Source organism: Scyliorhinus torazame, chromosome 16, assembly GCF_047496885.1.
Source record: "Scyliorhinus torazame isolate Kashiwa2021f chromosome 16, sScyTor2.1, whole genome shotgun sequence".
NCBI lineage: Eukaryota > Metazoa > Chordata > Chondrichthyes > Carcharhiniformes > Scyliorhinidae > Scyliorhinus > Scyliorhinus torazame.
This window is the reverse complement of record NC_092722.1, coordinates 137,120,680-137,138,935: the sequence shown is the minus strand read 5'-3', so window position 1 is coordinate 137,138,935 and position 18,256 is coordinate 137,120,680. Positions and strand designations below refer to the sequence as shown.

The 18,256-nt window shown below is 43.0% G+C and overlaps 1 protein-coding gene across 2 annotated transcripts in view; it reads right to left on the bottom strand.

Moving 5' to 3' along the window:
- Positions 1–18,256, bottom strand: part of cfap46 (cilia and flagella associated protein 46) — a 368,598-nt gene that overhangs the window by 310,716 nt on the left and 39,626 nt on the right. For both annotated transcript variants that reach the window (XM_072479134.1, XM_072479136.1), the window contains 5 exons: positions 13,061–13,160; positions 9,014–9,112; positions 8,012–8,202; positions 5,602–5,830; positions 2,214–2,325 (listed from right to left, as the gene is read on the bottom strand). In XM_072479134.1, coding sequence (XP_072335235.1) covers positions 2,214–2,325; positions 5,602–5,830; positions 8,012–8,202; positions 9,014–9,112; positions 13,061–13,160 — 731 coding nt within the window. The remainder of the gene's footprint in view (positions 1–2,213; positions 2,326–5,601; positions 5,831–8,011; positions 8,203–9,013; positions 9,113–13,060; positions 13,161–18,256) is intronic.

The following is an 18,256-nucleotide window of genomic DNA, read 5'->3' as shown; positions in this document are numbered from 1 at the left end:
CAGACTCCGCACAGACAGTGACCCAAGCCAGGAATCGAACCTGGGACCCTGGAGCTGTGAAGCAATTGTGCTAACCACTATGCTCCATGCTGCCCCAATGTTGATACATTGGATTCTCCGTTTAGGAGATGAATAGCCTCAGATGTGCGCTCCCACTGGGAGCAGGAATCCAGAAGCATTTCACTATCCCTTGCCATGCAAATCCATGCACGGTGGGAATTGCAAGGGATTCCCTTGCGAATCCCACTATCAGGTTGCCATTTTGAGTGGGCATCCCAAAGCGAGGTCCGGTGGCTAGGCCCGCTCCCCTCTGACAACGCAATTCCGCCCCTTCAACATCGGATTTGATGGATCATCCACTCCCCCGCCCCCTACAATACGAGGGTGACCCGATCCTCTAACTACCCCACCACCAGAGACCCCCATTACAGAGATTCACACCAGAGACCCCCCGATAAGAGAAAGCAGTTCAATGTTTTCTGCAGAGAAATAGAGGAAGTGAAGCACATAACTGCATTTGATGTAATCCAAGAGCCAGCATTCATAGCTAGATGTTTATAAACATTGCAGTTAGTTTCACAGCTGGGTACTGGAGATCCATTCAAGCATGAAGGGTTAGTAAATTAAACAATGCAGACAGCTGGCTGTGTGCAAACTGTCAATCACAGCCTGGTGAAACCAATTTCCCATTAACATGGATGAAAGCTTTACAGATCAAAGATCTGAGTGTGTTTAAATCCAGCTGATGTGATCATCACTTTCTGGGAATTTAGAGATTCTGCTTTTTCTGCCTGAGCCAGCAGGTTTAGAGCACTGGTGAGTTTTAAAGAAGTGATTTTTTTCACTGTATCTGTCTGGACCGCTCTCTAGCTTCCAGCCAAGAGTTTCTGTAAAGGGGGGGGGGGGCAGAGTGTGGCGACTAGGGGATTTTCGGGGGGGCAGAGTGTGGCGACTAGGGGATTTTCACAGTAAATTCATTGCAGTGTAAATGTAAGCCTACTTGTGACAATAATTAAGATTATTATTATTATTACTATTATGGGGGGTCTGGGGTGGGATCCTCCTTATGGGAGGGGTTTCTAGTGGGGGTCACTGTAATGGGAGGTTTCTGGTGGGGTCTGGTGGGGGTGGGTTGGGCAGGATTTGCATTGTTGGGGTGGGGGACGCTCCAATGGACTTTGGGGGAAACTCCCTTAAACAGTTACCGCCCCTTGGCCCACCACAAGCTCCAATGCTCCAGAGGCACGCCGATCCATTTTTCTGACACGCTGGATTCTCTGTCGCATCGGGAGCTGCCGTACTGGTGGCGGGAAGCAGAGAATCCAGCCAATTATATTAATTGCATTATGTTTTTAACAATGCTTTTCTCACAAATAATTGCATTCATAGCCATATAGCAATTCATTTGCTGAAAGGCTTTAAAATGTTAAAGCCTGCTCCATATTGGTTGGAGGGAGATTAAAATTAATTTGCAGTCAGTGCAAAAGAATAATGAGCGGAATGTATAGCCAAAATTGAATTTCTTTCCCATGATATTGTAACCTCTATTAACTAATTAACTGAAACAAAATTCTGTTACTGTTTTCAAGACGTTTGGATTATGCATATGTATTATAATAGTAATCTTTATTGTCACAAATAGGCTTACATTAACACCGCAATGAAGTTCCTGTGAAAAACCCTAGTTGCCACTAGGGGGCAGCACGGTGGTGCAGTGGTTAGCATTGCTGCCTCACAGTGCCAAGGACCCGGGTTCAATTCTGGCCCCAGGTCACTGGCCATGTGGGGTCTGCACATCTCCCCGTGCCTGCGTGGGTTTCACCCCCAAACAAAAAAAGATGTGCAGGGTAGGTGAACTGGCCAAGCTAAATTGCCCATTAATTGGAAAAAAATAATTGGGTACTCTAATTTTTTTTTTATGCATATGTGCTGCAATTATATCATCATCATGTTCCGTGTGCTCTGCCCAAAGGCAGGTCTTGGATCATTATCTGCTGATGTTGCATCCTGAGCTGTGTTCATGGCAGTTTTTATTTGTGGTGGTTTGCCATTGCCTTCCACTCCCAGGGTCGGGCAAGGAGGCAGGTCTCAAGTCTACACCAGCTGGAACAGGAATCAAGCCTGTGCTGTTAACATTATTCCCAACCAAGTACTAGCCATTAAGTTAACCGGCTCTCTATAATTATGCACTGAATGCTAATTTAATGACTCACCTTTAGCCTCATTTTCACCATCTAGTACCAGCTGAAAAGCATCAGACGCCAGAGCCAGACCAGCTTGAATCAGCAAAGATCGACTGTGTTGTAAATTGTTGTTTCTTCTGACCTTCAATACAAGAAAACAATCTTTCATCATTTAATGAAAGACTTAGAAGCAAATAGATTATCAAGTGTGTCCATATTATAAATATTTTGCATTTAAAAGATTGCTTTTAACAAGCAAACTATGCTTTATTTTCCCATTTCTTAGATACATCCACCTCCACCAAGCAAGAACATGTGATCGGTTTATTGATCATAAAATAAACCTAATAACAGTTTTGTTCCCATGGAATCCAGGAACTGGCCAATGATTCACTCATTGGAGTAAGGAAGTAAATTTATTGAAACAACATGCTATATGAATGACACATCTTACTTGTACCAAAAGATACCGAAACCAAAGATCATTAAACATTATGGGCTGGATTCTCCAGTCCCCCAGCCACGTGTTTCTCGATGGCGCGCTATTGGCTGGTGGCAGGATTCTCTACTCCCGCTACTTGTCAATAGAATTTCCCACTGAAGCCACCCCACGCCAGCATGAAACCTGAAGGTGGGGATGTGCTTCCAGAAGAAACAGAGAATTGCAACGGCTGGAGAATTCCGGCCTATATTTGTAATATTATGAAGCTATTGTTATACAAACTTGCTTAAAATACAAGTACCTTTGTTTGTATTCACGTCCTCATTTTCTTTTTTATTATTTACCATCAATTTTAGTTTTCTAATACATGATTAACACACATCAACTTCATGTTTTTGGTTATTTTCTTTCTTGCTTTCGCAAAAACATTATTTTTCTCAATTATTTGCTTGAATTGTGCTAGATATATCTTCACGAACAGGATTCTCCGTTTGGGAGATTCTCCCACTGGAGTAGAATCACTCCTGGTCTGCTCTGGTGCTAGGAGTGGAGCCCAGGAGCGATGCCTTCCCCCTCGTCATGTAAATTTATGCATGGTGGGGATCTCCCATTCCGAATCCCACTATCAGGCTGTCATTCTGAGTGGGCGGCCTGATATCGAGGTCCGGTGACTGGCCTCCCCACCCTGCCAGAACACACATCCTGTAACCCCCCCCCTCCAACTGCTGACAGATAGGGTCATACTCCCCCTTCCGCATCAGCACGGGAATTACGGGTCACGCCCTTCCCCACAACAGCAGACAAGGGTAACCTGACCCCCCCAGCTGACTGATCCCCAATTGCATCACCAACAGAGAATCCCCCCATGTCAGAGACCCCCCCCCCCCATGTCAGAGACCCCCCATGTCAGAGACCCTATAAGGGTCCTTCCTGATGATTCCCTTATTTCCCCTTTATTTTCTGGCTGTGATCATTTTGATCCATGGATGTTTAATGGAAATATATCTTTTATGTCAAGCAGCAGAGAGAATGTGGAATTCAAGAAGTTATAGTATGTGATGCCAATCTACGAACAACAGAACTCAGACTTTGTGGCACCCGGGGGATGGGGTGGAACTCGGTTTGATAGGTTGGCTGGTGGCCGATTGGCCATATTCTGCCAGTAACAGGTGGCGATTGGATCCTGTCTGAATGGGATGATTTCCGGAGGCCGAAGGAAAGCAGAGTTGGGCCCCTGGGCACGCAGGGGAAATGACTTATTATCTCTCTCTCACATGTTTTCTCCAGAAAAGCAGCTGTATTTCTGAAACTGCAGAGACCTGAATGAATCTACAGTGAAAAGCATTACAGACTGTAAAGCAGAAATGTCAACTTGAAAGCCTGGTTTGAAGAAAAGATGGTTAGAAACAACTATCTGAAACAAAAACTCTTAGCTTTTACTTTTACTTATTATTTTCACTCCTCTGTGTTTTTTTTGTCTTGTGTGTGTGCATAGAGGGTGGAGGCATGTTAAAGTGAGGGATTAGGAATGAGATAATAGTTAACCAGTTGCATTTGCTGCAAATTTACAAACTTAGTATCTGTAATTATTCAACAGCTAAGGGTCAAAGACTTTGGTATTTTTCTAAGAATTATTGGCCATTTCAATTGCGTTGTGACTCCGTGTCAAGGGGGGCTGGAACGGACCGCGCCCTCGCCCAGGGTGTCATAACAACCTCCTATAAGAGACCCCCACATCAGAAATTTTTCCCGTGAGTTACAACTCCTGGAAGCTTCAGAGCAGTCCAGGCAGAAACTGTGAAAAACCACTCACTTACCAGCCCTTTACACCTGTTGCTCAGACAGAAGTATTGAAAGCAGCAGCAATTACTTCATAGAAAGTTGAAACACTTCACAAGACATTAAAGCCCCTCAAACCCTTTGATCTACATGGCTTCTATTCACTTTCAAAGAGGAATAACTTTTAGTAGGCTGTGCATGATATGGCAATAGCTTCCAGGGGGCAGCATGGTGCTGCACAGTACCAGGGACCCCAGTTCAATTCCAGTTTTGGGTGTCAGTGTGGAGTATGTACATTCTCCCTGTGTCTGCGTGGGTTGCCTCCGGGTGCTCCAATTTCCTCCCACAGTTCAAAGATGTGCAGGTTAGGTGGACTCGCCATGCTAAACAGCCCCTTAGTGTCCAAAGGTTAGGTGAGGTTACAAGGATAGAGCGGGGTTGTGGGCCTAGGTAGCGTGCTCTTTCAGTGGGTCGGTGCAGACTCAATGGGAATGCCTTCTTTTGCACTGTAGGGATTCTATGATTCTAGAGCCAGGTGTCTGGATTGTTTGTTTTCATTTCCGTTCATGTTTGAATTAATCTCAAGTCCCCTGCTGTGAAGCTAACCGCAATGTTTATTAAGAGAGGCGATAAGTGCTTTCACTTCCTCTTTTGCTCAGCAGAAAGAACTTAACTTCTTTTGATGTGATGAGGACCTGTCAATCATAACTAGATCAGCTCAACACATTGGGAAAATCTTGCTCTAAGACATTTTTTGTGAGAATCGCCTGTAATGACTATTGTGATACACTCTGAGGATCACAGTTTCAAAAGAGGGGCGGGGCAGAATGGTTGGTTAAGATTCTGTTTTCTTTAAGCGTTAGGAACACGATTGCCCACCCCTCGAAGACCTCTACTTACCTGAGTAACAGGGACTATTCCTTCAGGAATGCCTTCTATCACCCAAATGTTACCACCTAAAAAATGCTTGCTTGCACAACTCCAGGCGGAGAGGTTAAAATAGGGAACAATGGTTCTATTACTGCCTTCAAATCTTTTGGAATCTGTCTGTTATTACTTGTAATGTAGATTTTTTTATGCCTATAGTTTAAAACCTATTGAAGACACAACACACAATTTAATCAAACACAACTGCTTTGGTCTCTCAATTCTCTGTATTTTGTTTTCAATACATATTTCAAAATCTCTGCATTTTACCTGTTCAATTATCTTCATTGCTTGATCCTCTGGGACTATAGTAGATTCATAAATTTCTGCATAAATCTTCAGACAGTGCAGTTTTTCAGTCAGATATTTTTCATATGGTCCTTTAGCACCTAACGTATAAGCTTTTCTAAGATGTTCCATGGCAACCTCTATCCGTTCTTCATCTTCTTCAATCTGAGCTATTTCTATATGAACTTGGCAGCGCAGCTGAATCAACGAACTAAAATAATTCAATAAGGAGTAGAGTTGATAAAATGAAACATTTTTTTAGTTGGGAATTTTATGCTGACAAATGACAGAAGAGCACAAATTCATTATAACATTGTTAATCGCTATGCATTTAAAACTTGGTAGTAAAATTCCTCAAATAATCAGTATCATGAAAAACTGTAGTCAGAAAATATTTTAACGATTGTAAATATTTACTATCTTAGGCAAATAAATGAATAGATCTTACTATCATAAGCTCAATGGAGCCTGAAAAGAACACAGTCTGGAAATTTGTGACATTGAAATAAAGCATCTATATTGTAACACCTATTTAACAGGGCAAAAAACAGAGGAAATCATCCCCGAAATGATCTTCATCATTACTTTCTGGGAACTTTTCTCTGTTTATATTCTTGCTGAAATAGTCGAGTTAAGCATTAACATAAGAAGGAAAGAATCTGCCCACTATTAAAATGACTGGCAAACATGGCCATCCTGAATTAATTTTATTCTTTTACTCCCTGTCACTTAGATTGCAAAATAATGTAGCTGGTTGGTTCTTTGGGATCTAGCAGTGATATGCTTGATGGATTGATGGGATCCATCAGCACTTCCATTTACTATTTCTCAGGTAAAACTACAGGAAACTAATTCTGCTACCTGCCGCAAGAATTGTAGAAAATTCATTACCCTGGAACATTATTCACCACTTATTATTATGCTATAGTTTAAGGAATGCATTTAAAATGTATCTTGACTTGTAACGTTTCATACCCTGTATAAAGTAGGCAGAGTTTTAAGAAGGACTAAAGGGATTGTTAGTTGAAACAAAAAGTTGTTTTTCTGTTAAACTCTTAATATTTACTCTTTGCTCAGGTGAAAGGCCATTCTGTTCTGAATCCTACTCAACTATTTCCCACAGCTTTAGCAGCATCCAAAGAGGCTATCACTGGTAATAATTTATGCCATATTTATTAGGAAGGAAGATTCTTCTGGAGCCGTATCTCAAATAATTATGGCATGCAGAGATGAGTGAGGGCATCCTGTTGGATATAATAATAAATGCAATTGTGCATGAAAGTATAACGCAGAATCATAGAATCCCTACAGTGCAGAAGAAGGCCATTCGGCTCATCGGGTTTGCACTGACCATCCGAACGAGCACTCTACCTAGGCCCTCTCCCCCGCCCTATCTCCATAACCCCACGTTACCCTTTCGACGCTAAGGGGCAATTTATCATGGCCAATCCACCTAACCTGCACATCTTTGGACTGTGGGAGGAAACTGGAGCGCCCGGAGGAAACCAAATCAGACAGGTAAAATGATTTTAGATCAGTCTGTGATGAAATTTCCTCAACTGTAAAGGCGTTATAGATTAAATAAATGATGGAGCTCCCATTAACTTATTTGGTTGTGCCATTTTTTGATTTGCTGTTAGACTCACTGCTGTGCATTTAGGTTATAAATCCAGAAATTCTTATAGCAAATTTGCAAAGGCGAGACCACCATACACAATGGAAAAATTTGCATGCATTATCAATTATATATCCATCGTTATAGGAAATTCTGAACCCTCTTTTCCATTACCCTAAATTCACACTTTAGATAAGAAAAAATTCATACAAACATCCAAACTCTTCAATACAAGGGGAACTAAGAAACATGGATTTTGCTCTACAGTTTACATCTGATTGCAATGGAAACAAGGGGACTATTTAAAAATATATTTTACAACCAGGGCACTATGGGGTTTGGAGAGGGCCTCTTTGCAGAATGGCCTGTAGCTACTGCAGCCCCCAGGCAGCCATGGAACACTTCCTAAGCCTGCCTGGAGGGATGTCACCCCCATCCCGCCCCAAGGTCTGCCACCACCCTTCAAACAACTGAGCATGTTGGTCGCCAATGCCTGCGTGAACATGGAGGCCAAGTGGAAAATACCAGTCAGTCTCCATTGAGAATCCTTAGTACGCAATGGTAGCACTGTTACCCCACACATCACCTTTGGGAAAATGGCCTGGGCCGCTCCTAACTGCTGGCCTCCATTTCTGCCAAATGCAAATGTTGGTAGCACATGCAGCGTGGATTCCTGAACAATTTCATTTCCATCCACCTCTCTAATCTCTGCTATGCTGCAGTGTACCTACTGCACCTGCTTAGGGAGCATTTGATACAGATTACAATTTTAGTTACCTGTCAAGATCACTAAGAATTGTTGCTACATTGATCAGTTGTTTCAACACATTCTTACGCAAATTAGGTTGAAGCATAGGTAGGCAGAGTTTCCACTGAGTTACGCACACAACCTGAACTAGATTCCAATTCGCCGCCCGTATGGCATTCTGCAGAACTTCATCTATTCGCTTAATTACCCTCAAGCAATGCTAGGGAATGGAAAAAGACAAAAACTGATTAGCAGCAAAATTCATTGTAAAATCATCGGCTGGATTCTCCGTTTCTGAGACTAAGTGCTGACGCCAACGGGGAATTTGTGGACTTTCAAAACAGAAAGATCGACGCCACACCTGTACCGGTTCCACTACAATCATTGGGCTAGCACCGCACCATGTGGAACACAATCAATTCTAATGAAAAACAGTGTCAGATTCGCCGGGTATGTGATTGACCCTCAGGAGGCTGACCAGCTGCAACCGCACATAAACGATTCTCCCCCCCACACACACACACCATCCCAGCCGAAAAGATGGCCTTAAGGCGAGCGGCACCAAGGTTCAGAGACACGGAATTGGAGACCCTCCTGGACATGGTGGAGGATCGGCGGATGACCCTGTACGCTGGCCCAGGAACAAGGCTACTGAAACGTGCTCCTGATCTTTTAGTCAGCAGTCCATCCAGACTTCCCAGCACCAGGGTTCACACACAAAACAGAAATGGAAACTGGAACTATATTATCTATCTTAACACACAAATATATTCACCTTTATATTATGCATGATCCCTAAAACTATCATACATCATGACATCTGGAATTTTTGTATTTTCTTTTAAAACTGATTTTAAAAAATGGGTTTTATTCTCATTTGTAAAAAATATGCATTGCTCATAAACTGCATATGCAATCATTGAATCATTCCAAGTCTATGATCAGTAACGAATGCAATGAGCCAGTTTCACAATGACACAAGAAAATGAAAATAAGAAATGGAAGTGAAAAACTGATGTAGGCAACAATACCGTTACAAAACTCTTTGTGCACTTCTCTGCCTTAGCTCCAAGTTTCAGTATTGTGAGTTCTGAGTCCACACACTCAATCTCCATTGCCATTACTTTATCCTGCAGAATTAAATGCAAATTAATAACAGCCATGCATCACACCACTAAATTGAAATTAAGTTGCGTAAAATTAATAATGAACATTATCTTAGTTGTCTGATATTCTTTTAACCCTGATTACAACAAAGATGTTAACCGTATATTTTAAACTAGCTAAATCTTTGATGAAATAACAACTCAACTGTGCTAATATGCAAGTTATTCACTTTGCAAACTAAGATTCCAACTTGGAATTTCTAAATGCGAGTTTCATTCTCAATGCAGGAGATCGTTCAAACCAACCAGACCAGAAAGCTTCACAAACAGCCCAGCAAGTAAGTACAAAAGATAAGGCTGAAGCATTTTCAATCAACTTCAGCGATAAGTGTTGAGTAGATGAGCCATCTTCGGCCTCCTCTTGAAGTCCCCAGCATCATATATACCAATCTTTAACCAAGTCAATTAATTCCACAATACCCCATGATAACATTCCGGCTATAATGCTGAAGATGTGTTCCCAAAAAAAGCTGTGCCTCTAGCCAGGCTGTTCCTTCTTTAAATATAAATTTAGAGTACCCAATTATTTTTTTCTAATTAAGGGGCAATTTAGCATAGCCAATTCACCTAACCTGCACATCTTTTTGAGTTGTGGGGGTGAGACCCACGCAGACACGGGGAGAATGGGCAAACTCCACAGAATAGTGACCCGAGGCCGGGATCAAGCCCGGGTCCTCAGCGCCATGAGGCAGCAGTGCTAACCATCGCGCCACCTTGCCGACCTTAGCCAGGCTTATCTAATACAGCTACAATACTGACATCTACCTAACAAATTGAAAAATTGTCCAAGTATGTTCTGTCCTCAAAAAGCAAGGCAAATCCAAACCCTGCTGCTCTTACTCATCAGCAAAGTGGTGGAAGGGTTTGTCCGTACTGCTGTTAAGCAGCAATTACTCAACAGAACCGGCTCACTGATACTCAGTTTAGGTTTCATCAGGACAGCTCAGCTCCATACCTCACCACCTCCTTGGTCCTAACGTATGAACATACATATGAATTAGGAGGAGTAGGGCACTTGGCCCCTCGAGCCTGCTCCACCATTCAATAAGATCATGACGGATAGGATTATGACCTCAACCCCACGTTCCTGCCTAACCCTAGTAACCTTTTACCCCCTTATGAATCAAAAATATCGAGCTCTGCCTTAAAAAATTCAAAGACTCTGCTTCCACTGCCTTTTGACGAAGAGAGTTCCAGAGACTCATGGCCCTCGGAGAGAAATCATTTTTCATCACCTATGCCTTAAATGAGTGACCCCTCATTTTTAAACAACGATCCTTAGTTCTAGATTCTCTGACAAGTGGAAACATACCCTCTATATCCACCCTGTCAATATCCCTCAAGATCTTAAAGGTTTTGATCAAATCACCTTTTACTCTTCTGAATTCCAATGGATACAAATATAACCTCTCCAACATTTCCTCAACTCGTCCTTCCTGGTATTAGTACAGTAAATGTAAAAGAGCTAAATTCCAGAGGCGCTGTGAGAGTGTCTGCACTTGATATCAAAGCAACAATTGACTGAATGTAATATCAAGGAACCCAAGTAAAATTGAACTCAATGGGAATCAGGAATAAAACTCTACGCTAGTTGGGAGTCTTACGCAGCATAAAGTTGTGCATGTTGGAATCCAATCACCTGATTCCCAGGACATTACTGCAAGAATTTATCAATGCAGTTTTTGAGGCCCAACCGTCTTTAGCTTCTTCATTATTGACCTTCACTCTATCATAAGGTCAGAAGTGGGGTTTCTCACAGATGGTTGCAAGGGTGTTCAGCTCCATTTGTAGCCCCTCAGATAATGAAGCAGTGTAGGCCAGAATGCAGCAAGATCTGGACAGCATTCACGCTTAGGCAGATAAGCAACAATATGTGCCATACAAGTGGCAGGTGGAGCCATCTGGGATGGCCACTTCCTGATTACAAAATGGACACTTTGCAAAGATTGCAGGGAAATGGACAATACGGAGAAAACAAGCAGGTTCAGGGTTTAAGACCAAAACTGCAAACCCATTAGCATGCTAATGGCCCATCTCCGGGAACAAAAGAGTAACATTTGAGTAACAAATACTAAGGCAGGCAACGGTGCCAGAGGAGACCAGAACAAAGCAGGCCAACGGCCACCTAGGACACGCCCAGCCATCAGGGCACCTACCCCTTTATTGGAGGAAATCGATAGGAATGATCGAGAAACGGCCGAATTAATTGGGGCCAAGTCAAGGCCCACCCAAAAGCGCGCGAAGCCCCTTTGGGTATAAGAAGGATCCCCCAAGAGAGAATCGTTCTCTTGACTCCGGCTGTCACCGAGGAGAGACCTGCCCAACAGCTGCACCAGAACAAGTTAGTCCAAGGTCAACGCACGCTACCAGACAGACAACCTTAGCTGTTGCCCTTCACCACTTCGACCCCAGCAACCTCAGAACCGAACAACGGTCATTGTTCCTCTGACTGAGCGCCCAAAGCTAAGTATAGGCTTTAGCAGTAGTGATAGTTTAGTCTGTAGTATTTGTGCATGAGTATATTTAACTGTGTGTGTAAATAAATAAGCATTTGACTTTGAACTAACTAACTGGTGTATCGAGTCTTTGATCAGTATTCGGTTTGAACCTTGTGGCGGTATCGAAAGATACCTGGTGACTCGAGCAAAACGTAATTAGAATTAAGGAAGGTGACCATATTGACCGCCATATTCAGAGCCAAATAAAGAGAGAAACATTTAGCAACACAGGCAATGATCATCTCCAGAAATAGTCTTTCCACCTCCTCTTGACATTCGTGGATCACCATCACGGAGTCCCACACCATCAACATTCTGGGTGTCACCATTGACCCAAAATTTAATGATGCCAGCCATGTAGAATCTGTGACTAGAAAGAGCAGTTCGGAGGTTGGGAATTCTGTGGCAGGTTCACCACCTCCCAACTACCCAAAGCCTGTCTCCCATCCACAATGCACAAGTCAGAACTGTGCTGGAATAATCTCCACTTGCCTAGATAAGCGCAACTCCAGCAACATTCAAGAAGCTCGACACCAGCCAGTGCAAAGTAATCCATTTGATTGGTATCCCATGCATGACCGTAAATATTCATTCTATTGTAAGGTCTTAAGGAGTCCACACCGAGCCGAACAGGTTGAATCAAAAGTAAAATGGTTGAATGCAACAGAACAAGATAACAGAGCAATTACCCTACTACAGGAACCACTCACAGTTCATGGCCCTCTGGTTTTATACAGGAGGTAGGAGGTGGGGCCCCGCCCCTCAGTGGGGGAGTGCATATTCCTCCTTTGGGAATATCAATCCCCTAGTATCAGATGTGTCCCATGACCTGCCTAAGGTCTCATTAATCTCTCATGACATGCTTAACCCCAGGTAATGACACAGTCCCTTCGCCATCGACGCACAGTGACAGCAATGTACCATATACAAAATGCTTTGCAGCTATTCCCCAAGATTCCTTCAACAGCACCTTCCAAACCCGCAACTTCTACCACCTAGAAGGAGACGAGGACAATAGGTGCATGGAACACCACCATCTGCAAGTTACCCTCCACGTCATATACCATCCTGACTTCAAAATACATAGTCATTCCCCCATCATTGCTGGGTCAACATCTTTGCACTCTCAACTTAATAGCACTGTGGGTGTATCTGTAACACAGCCTTCTGCAGATCAAGAAGACATCTCACTACCACGTTTGCAAGGGCAATTAGGGATTGACAATAAATGTTTACCTTGCCATCAATGCCTACCACCCCATGAATGAATTTTTTAAAATGCATAATCATGATGGAAATATCGAATGCGCCACTTCTGTGTTCATATAACATGTATTCAAACATTATTTCTGTTATGTGCATAATCTGTGTGTTTCGCTTTGAATAATATAAATATATGTACATTGCAACTTACTTTTCCTTCAGCCTTTAGGAGATCATTAACACAATATGATGCCACCTCAGAATCCTGTACCTCTAATGCGAGATGGGCTAATTCCAACAGCAAAGAAAGCCTAGACTCAGATAGAGCAAATTGAAAAAAGTGTTAGTAATACAGTCTTTAACATATAGATTATTCCAAAATAAATAATGCATGGCAATCTATGGGGTAATATTAAAACCAAGTTTTGAAAATATTGCAACTGTGAGAAAGTATACTGTGGGAACACATCAGCTTTCAGAATCCAGACTACAAATGTGACAATGTAACAATGTAAGCACAGCCAGTAAGTTAGGTACAAGTGTGGGTGCTGTTATGCAGCGTCAGTCGGAAGTCACAATTCAAAACTTGGGGTAAGGCAGTAGGGGGCAAGCAGGGGGGAGGGGGGGGGGGGGGGGGGGAGAGGAGGAGGAGGAGTACCAAATCGTGGAGGTATAAAACCCTTGGTGCACCTGGTGCTCGCTCTCTTTGTTCTCTTTCCGTTGTTCTCTTTTGCCCAACTGGGCCTTTTATTTGTCTTGTTTATATTTGAAACTGTACTAAGTTTTGCAATAAACTCAATTGCATACCATCCCTGGACCCCGTCCCTTATTAGAAAATAAGGGATCCTACACAATCTGACCTCCTTTAATAAATCTGAATGCAATGTAGATTTCAAACATGTTTATGGTTGGACTATGCAGGGAATAAAATATTATATCAAAAACAGTGCAAATAATCATGGTAAGCATAACAGTTTATTAACATTGCCAATGATGTATTAACATGAAGAAAGATCTCAAGTCAGCCAATAAGAGAATCAACTTTTGACAAATTTCATTAAAAATCTGGTATCTCCACCTGTTTCTTGGTTTACTTCTCTTGAAATCATAGAAAATCACTAAAACTTTATGGCACAGTAGGAAGCCTCTGGCCCATGCTAGTCAACAAAGAGCAACCAAACTTAATTCCACCTTCCTACACTAGGTCCGGAGCCCCACAGGTCACAGCGCTGCAAGTAGAGATCCGAGTTGTTTTTAAATGCGATAAGAGCTTCTATCTCTCCCATCCTTTCAGGCAATGAGTTCCAGATTACGACCATCTGGGTGAAAAATTATTTCCTCATCTCCTTGTTAATATCATAGAATCCCTACAGAGAAGGAGGAGGCCATTCTAACATCAAGTCTGCACCAACCCATCGAAAGGGTACTTTATCAATGTCCACTCCGCCCTATCTCCATCACCCCATTACCTAACCTACACATCCCTGGATACTAAAGGGCAATTTATCACCTAACCCACACATCTTTAGACTGTGGTTGGAAACCGGAGCACCCAGAGGAAACTTACGCAGACCCCCAGGGAGAAAGTGCAAACTCCACACAGTCACCCAAGGCTAGAATTTAATCCGGGTCCCTCGTGCTGTGAGGCAGCAGTGCTAACCACTGTGACACCATGCTGCCGTTAAAGCCTCTACCAACCGGGGGAAAGTTGGGTATGTTACTGTGGGGTTTTTGCGTGTCGGACAACTCTGCTATTTAGAATGTTATGTTAAAATGTGAAAATTATAAATGCCTCAATAAAATGTTTTCTAAAAAAACAGGCTCTACCAACTAACTGCTTTAAGTCTATACCATGGGTTTTTTTTCTTCCCTGCGAAGGTAAATAGAGGTTATTTACTTGTCCTTATTTGCTCTTTTTGGCGCCTCATAATTTTATACACCTCAATTAAGTCACCCTTCAGTCGCCACTATTCTAATGTATACATAGAACATAGAACATAGAAAATACAGCACAGAACAGGCCCTTCGGCCCACGATGTTGTGCCGAACCTTTGTCCTAGATTAATCCTAGATTATCATTGAATTTACAGTTCAGAAGGAGGCCATTCGGCCTTTTGAGTCTGCACCGGCTCTTGGAAAGAGCACCCTGCCCAAACTCAACACCTCCACCCAACACCAAGGGCAATTTTGGACATTAAGGGAAATTTATCATTGGCCAATTCACCTAACCTGCACATCGTTGGACTGTGGGAGGAAACCGGAGCACCCGGAGGAAACCCACGCAGACACGGGGAGGACTTGCAGACTCCGCACAGACAGTGACCCAAGCCGGAATCGAACCTGGGACCCTGGAGCTGTGACGCAATTGTGCTATCCACAATGCTACCGTGCTGCCCTTAAGAACAAATAAATCTACACTATATCATTTTACCGTAATCCATGTACCTATCCAATAGCTGCTTGAAGGTCCCTAATGTTTCCGACTCAACTACTTCCACAGGCAGTGCATTCCATGCCCCCACTACTCTCTGGGTAAAGAACCTACCTCTGATATCCCTCCTATATCTTCCACCTTTCACCTTAAATTTATGTCCCCTTGTAATGGTTTGTTCCACCCGGGGAAAAAGTCTTTGACTGTCAACTCCATCTATTCCCCTGATCATCTTATAAACCTCTATCAAGTCGCCCCTCATCCTTCTCCGTTCTAATGAGAAAAGGCCTAGCACCCTCAACCTTTCCTCGTAAGACCTACTTCTCCATTCCAGGCAACATCCTGGTAAATCTTCTTTGCACCTTTTCCAAAGCTTCCACATCCTTCCTAAAATGAGGCGACCAGAACTGTACACAGTACTCCAAATGTGGCCTTACCAAAGTTTTGTACAGCTGCATCATCACCTCACGGCTCTTAAATTCAATCCCTCTGTTAATGAACGCGAGCACACCATAGGCCTTCTTCACAGCTCTATCCACTTGAGTGGCAACTTTCAAAGATGTATGAACATAGACCCCAAGATCTCTCTGCTCCTCCACATTGCCAAGAACTCTACCGTTAACCCTGTATTCCGCATTCATATTTGTCCTTCCAAAATGGACAACCTCACACTTTTCAGGGTTAAACTCCATCTGCCACTTCTCAGCCCAGCTCTGCATCCTATCTATGTCTCTTTGCAGCCGACAACAGCCCTCCTTACTATCCACAACTCCACCAATCTTCGTATCGTCTGCAAATTTACTGACCCACCCTTCAACTCCCTCATCCAAGTCATTAATGAAAATCACAAACAGCAGAGGACCCAGAACTGATCCCTGCGGTACGCCACTGGTAACTGGGATCCAGGTTGAATATTTGCCATCCACCACCACTCTCTGACTTCTATCAGTTAGCCAGTTCGTTATCCAACTGGCCAAATTTCCCACTATCCCATGCCTCCTGACTTTCTGCATAAGCCTACCATGGGGAACCTTATCAAATGCCTTACTAAAATCCATGTACACTACATCCACTGCTTTACCTTCATCCACATGCTTGGTCACCTCCTCAAAGAATTCAATAAGACTTGTAATGCAAGACCTACCCCTCACAAATCCGTGCTGACTATCCCTAATCCAGCAGTGTCTTTCCAGATGCTCAGAAATCCTATCCTTCAGTACCCTTTCCATTACTTTGCCTACCACCGAAGTAAGACTAACTGGCCTGTAATTCCCAGGGTTATCCTTAGTCCCTTTTTTGAACAGGGGCACGACATTCACCACTCTCCAATCCTCTAGTACCACACCTGTTGACAGTGAGGACGAAAAGATCATTGCCAACGGCTCTGCAATTTCATCTCTTGCTTCCCATAGAATCCTTGGATATATCCAGTCAGGCCCGGGGGACTTGTCTATCCTCAAGTTTTTCAAAATGCCCAACACATCTTCCTTCCTAACAAGTATTTCTTCGAGCTTACCAATCTGTTTCACTGTCCTCTCCAACAATATCGCCCTTCTCATTTGTAAATACAGAAGAAAAGTACTCGTTCAAGGCCTCTCCTATCTCTTCAGACTCAATACACAATCTCCCGCTACTGTCCTTGATCGGACCTACCCTCGCTCTAGTCATTCTCATATTTCTCACATATGTGTAAAAGGCCTTGGGGTTTTCCTTGATCCTACCCGCCAAAGATTGTTCATGCCCTCTCTTAGCTCTCCTAATCCCTTTCTTCAGTTCCTTCCTGGCTATCTTGTATCCCTCCAATGCCCTGTCTGAACCTTGTTTCCTCAGCCTTATATAAGTCTCCTTTTTCCTCTTAACAAGACATTCAACCTCTCTTGTCAACCATGGTTCCCTCACTCGACCATCTCTTCCCTGCCTGACAGGGGCATACATATCAAGGACACGTAGCACCTGTTCCTTGAACAAGTTCCACATTTCACTTGTGTTCTTCCCTGCCAGCCTATGTTCCCAACTTATGCACTTCAATTCTTGTCTGACAACATCGTATTTACCCTTCCCCCAATTGTAAACCTTGCCCTGTTGCACGTACCTATCCCTCTCCATTACTAAAGTGAAAGTCACAGAATTGTGGTCACTATCTCCAAAATGCTCCCCCACTAACAAATCTATCACTTGCCCTGGTTCATTACCAAGTACTAAATCCAATATTGCCCCTCCTCTGGTCGGACAATCTACATACTGTGTTAGAAAAGCTTCCTGGACACACTGCACAAACACCACCCCATCCAAACTATTTGATCTAAAGAGTTTCCACTCAATATTTGGAAAGTTAAAGTCGCCCATGACTACTACCCTATGACTTCTGCACCTTTCCAAAATCTGTTTCCCAATCTGTTCCTCCACATCTCTGCTACTATTGGGGGGCCTATAGAAAACTCCTAACAAAGTGACTGCTCCTTTCCTATTTCTGACTTCAACCCATACTACCTCAATAGGGTAGTAGTGCAAGTGCAACTTATCCAATCTTTCCGCATCGATAAATTTTCCAATCCTGACAACATTACTTTCACTGAGCATGTTTATTTTGGAAACTGTTGCCACCGCGCATCACTGTTATTTTCACAACTATTCCCACAAGTCTCTCAAAATTAAAACTTTAATGCCCAAAACTAGAATTTAACAGAATTGGAAAAACAAAATCAGATATACATTTTGGAACATTAATGTCACATATATCACTCAAATTCTATTTTGTATCTCTTGACACTTAAGAAAAACAGTTTTATGAAAGACCTCTTTGGCCAAAAATCAGGATTTTGATTTGATTAGGGCAAAATTCAGTCAACCAAATACGGGCATGGTACTGTGATGCAAGACGCAGACAGCACACTAACTTCATGTTTTCTAATTTAAATGATCGTATCATGATGCCCAGCACAAATCGGGCTGTTCAGTGGCTGCACGCCTTAGCAG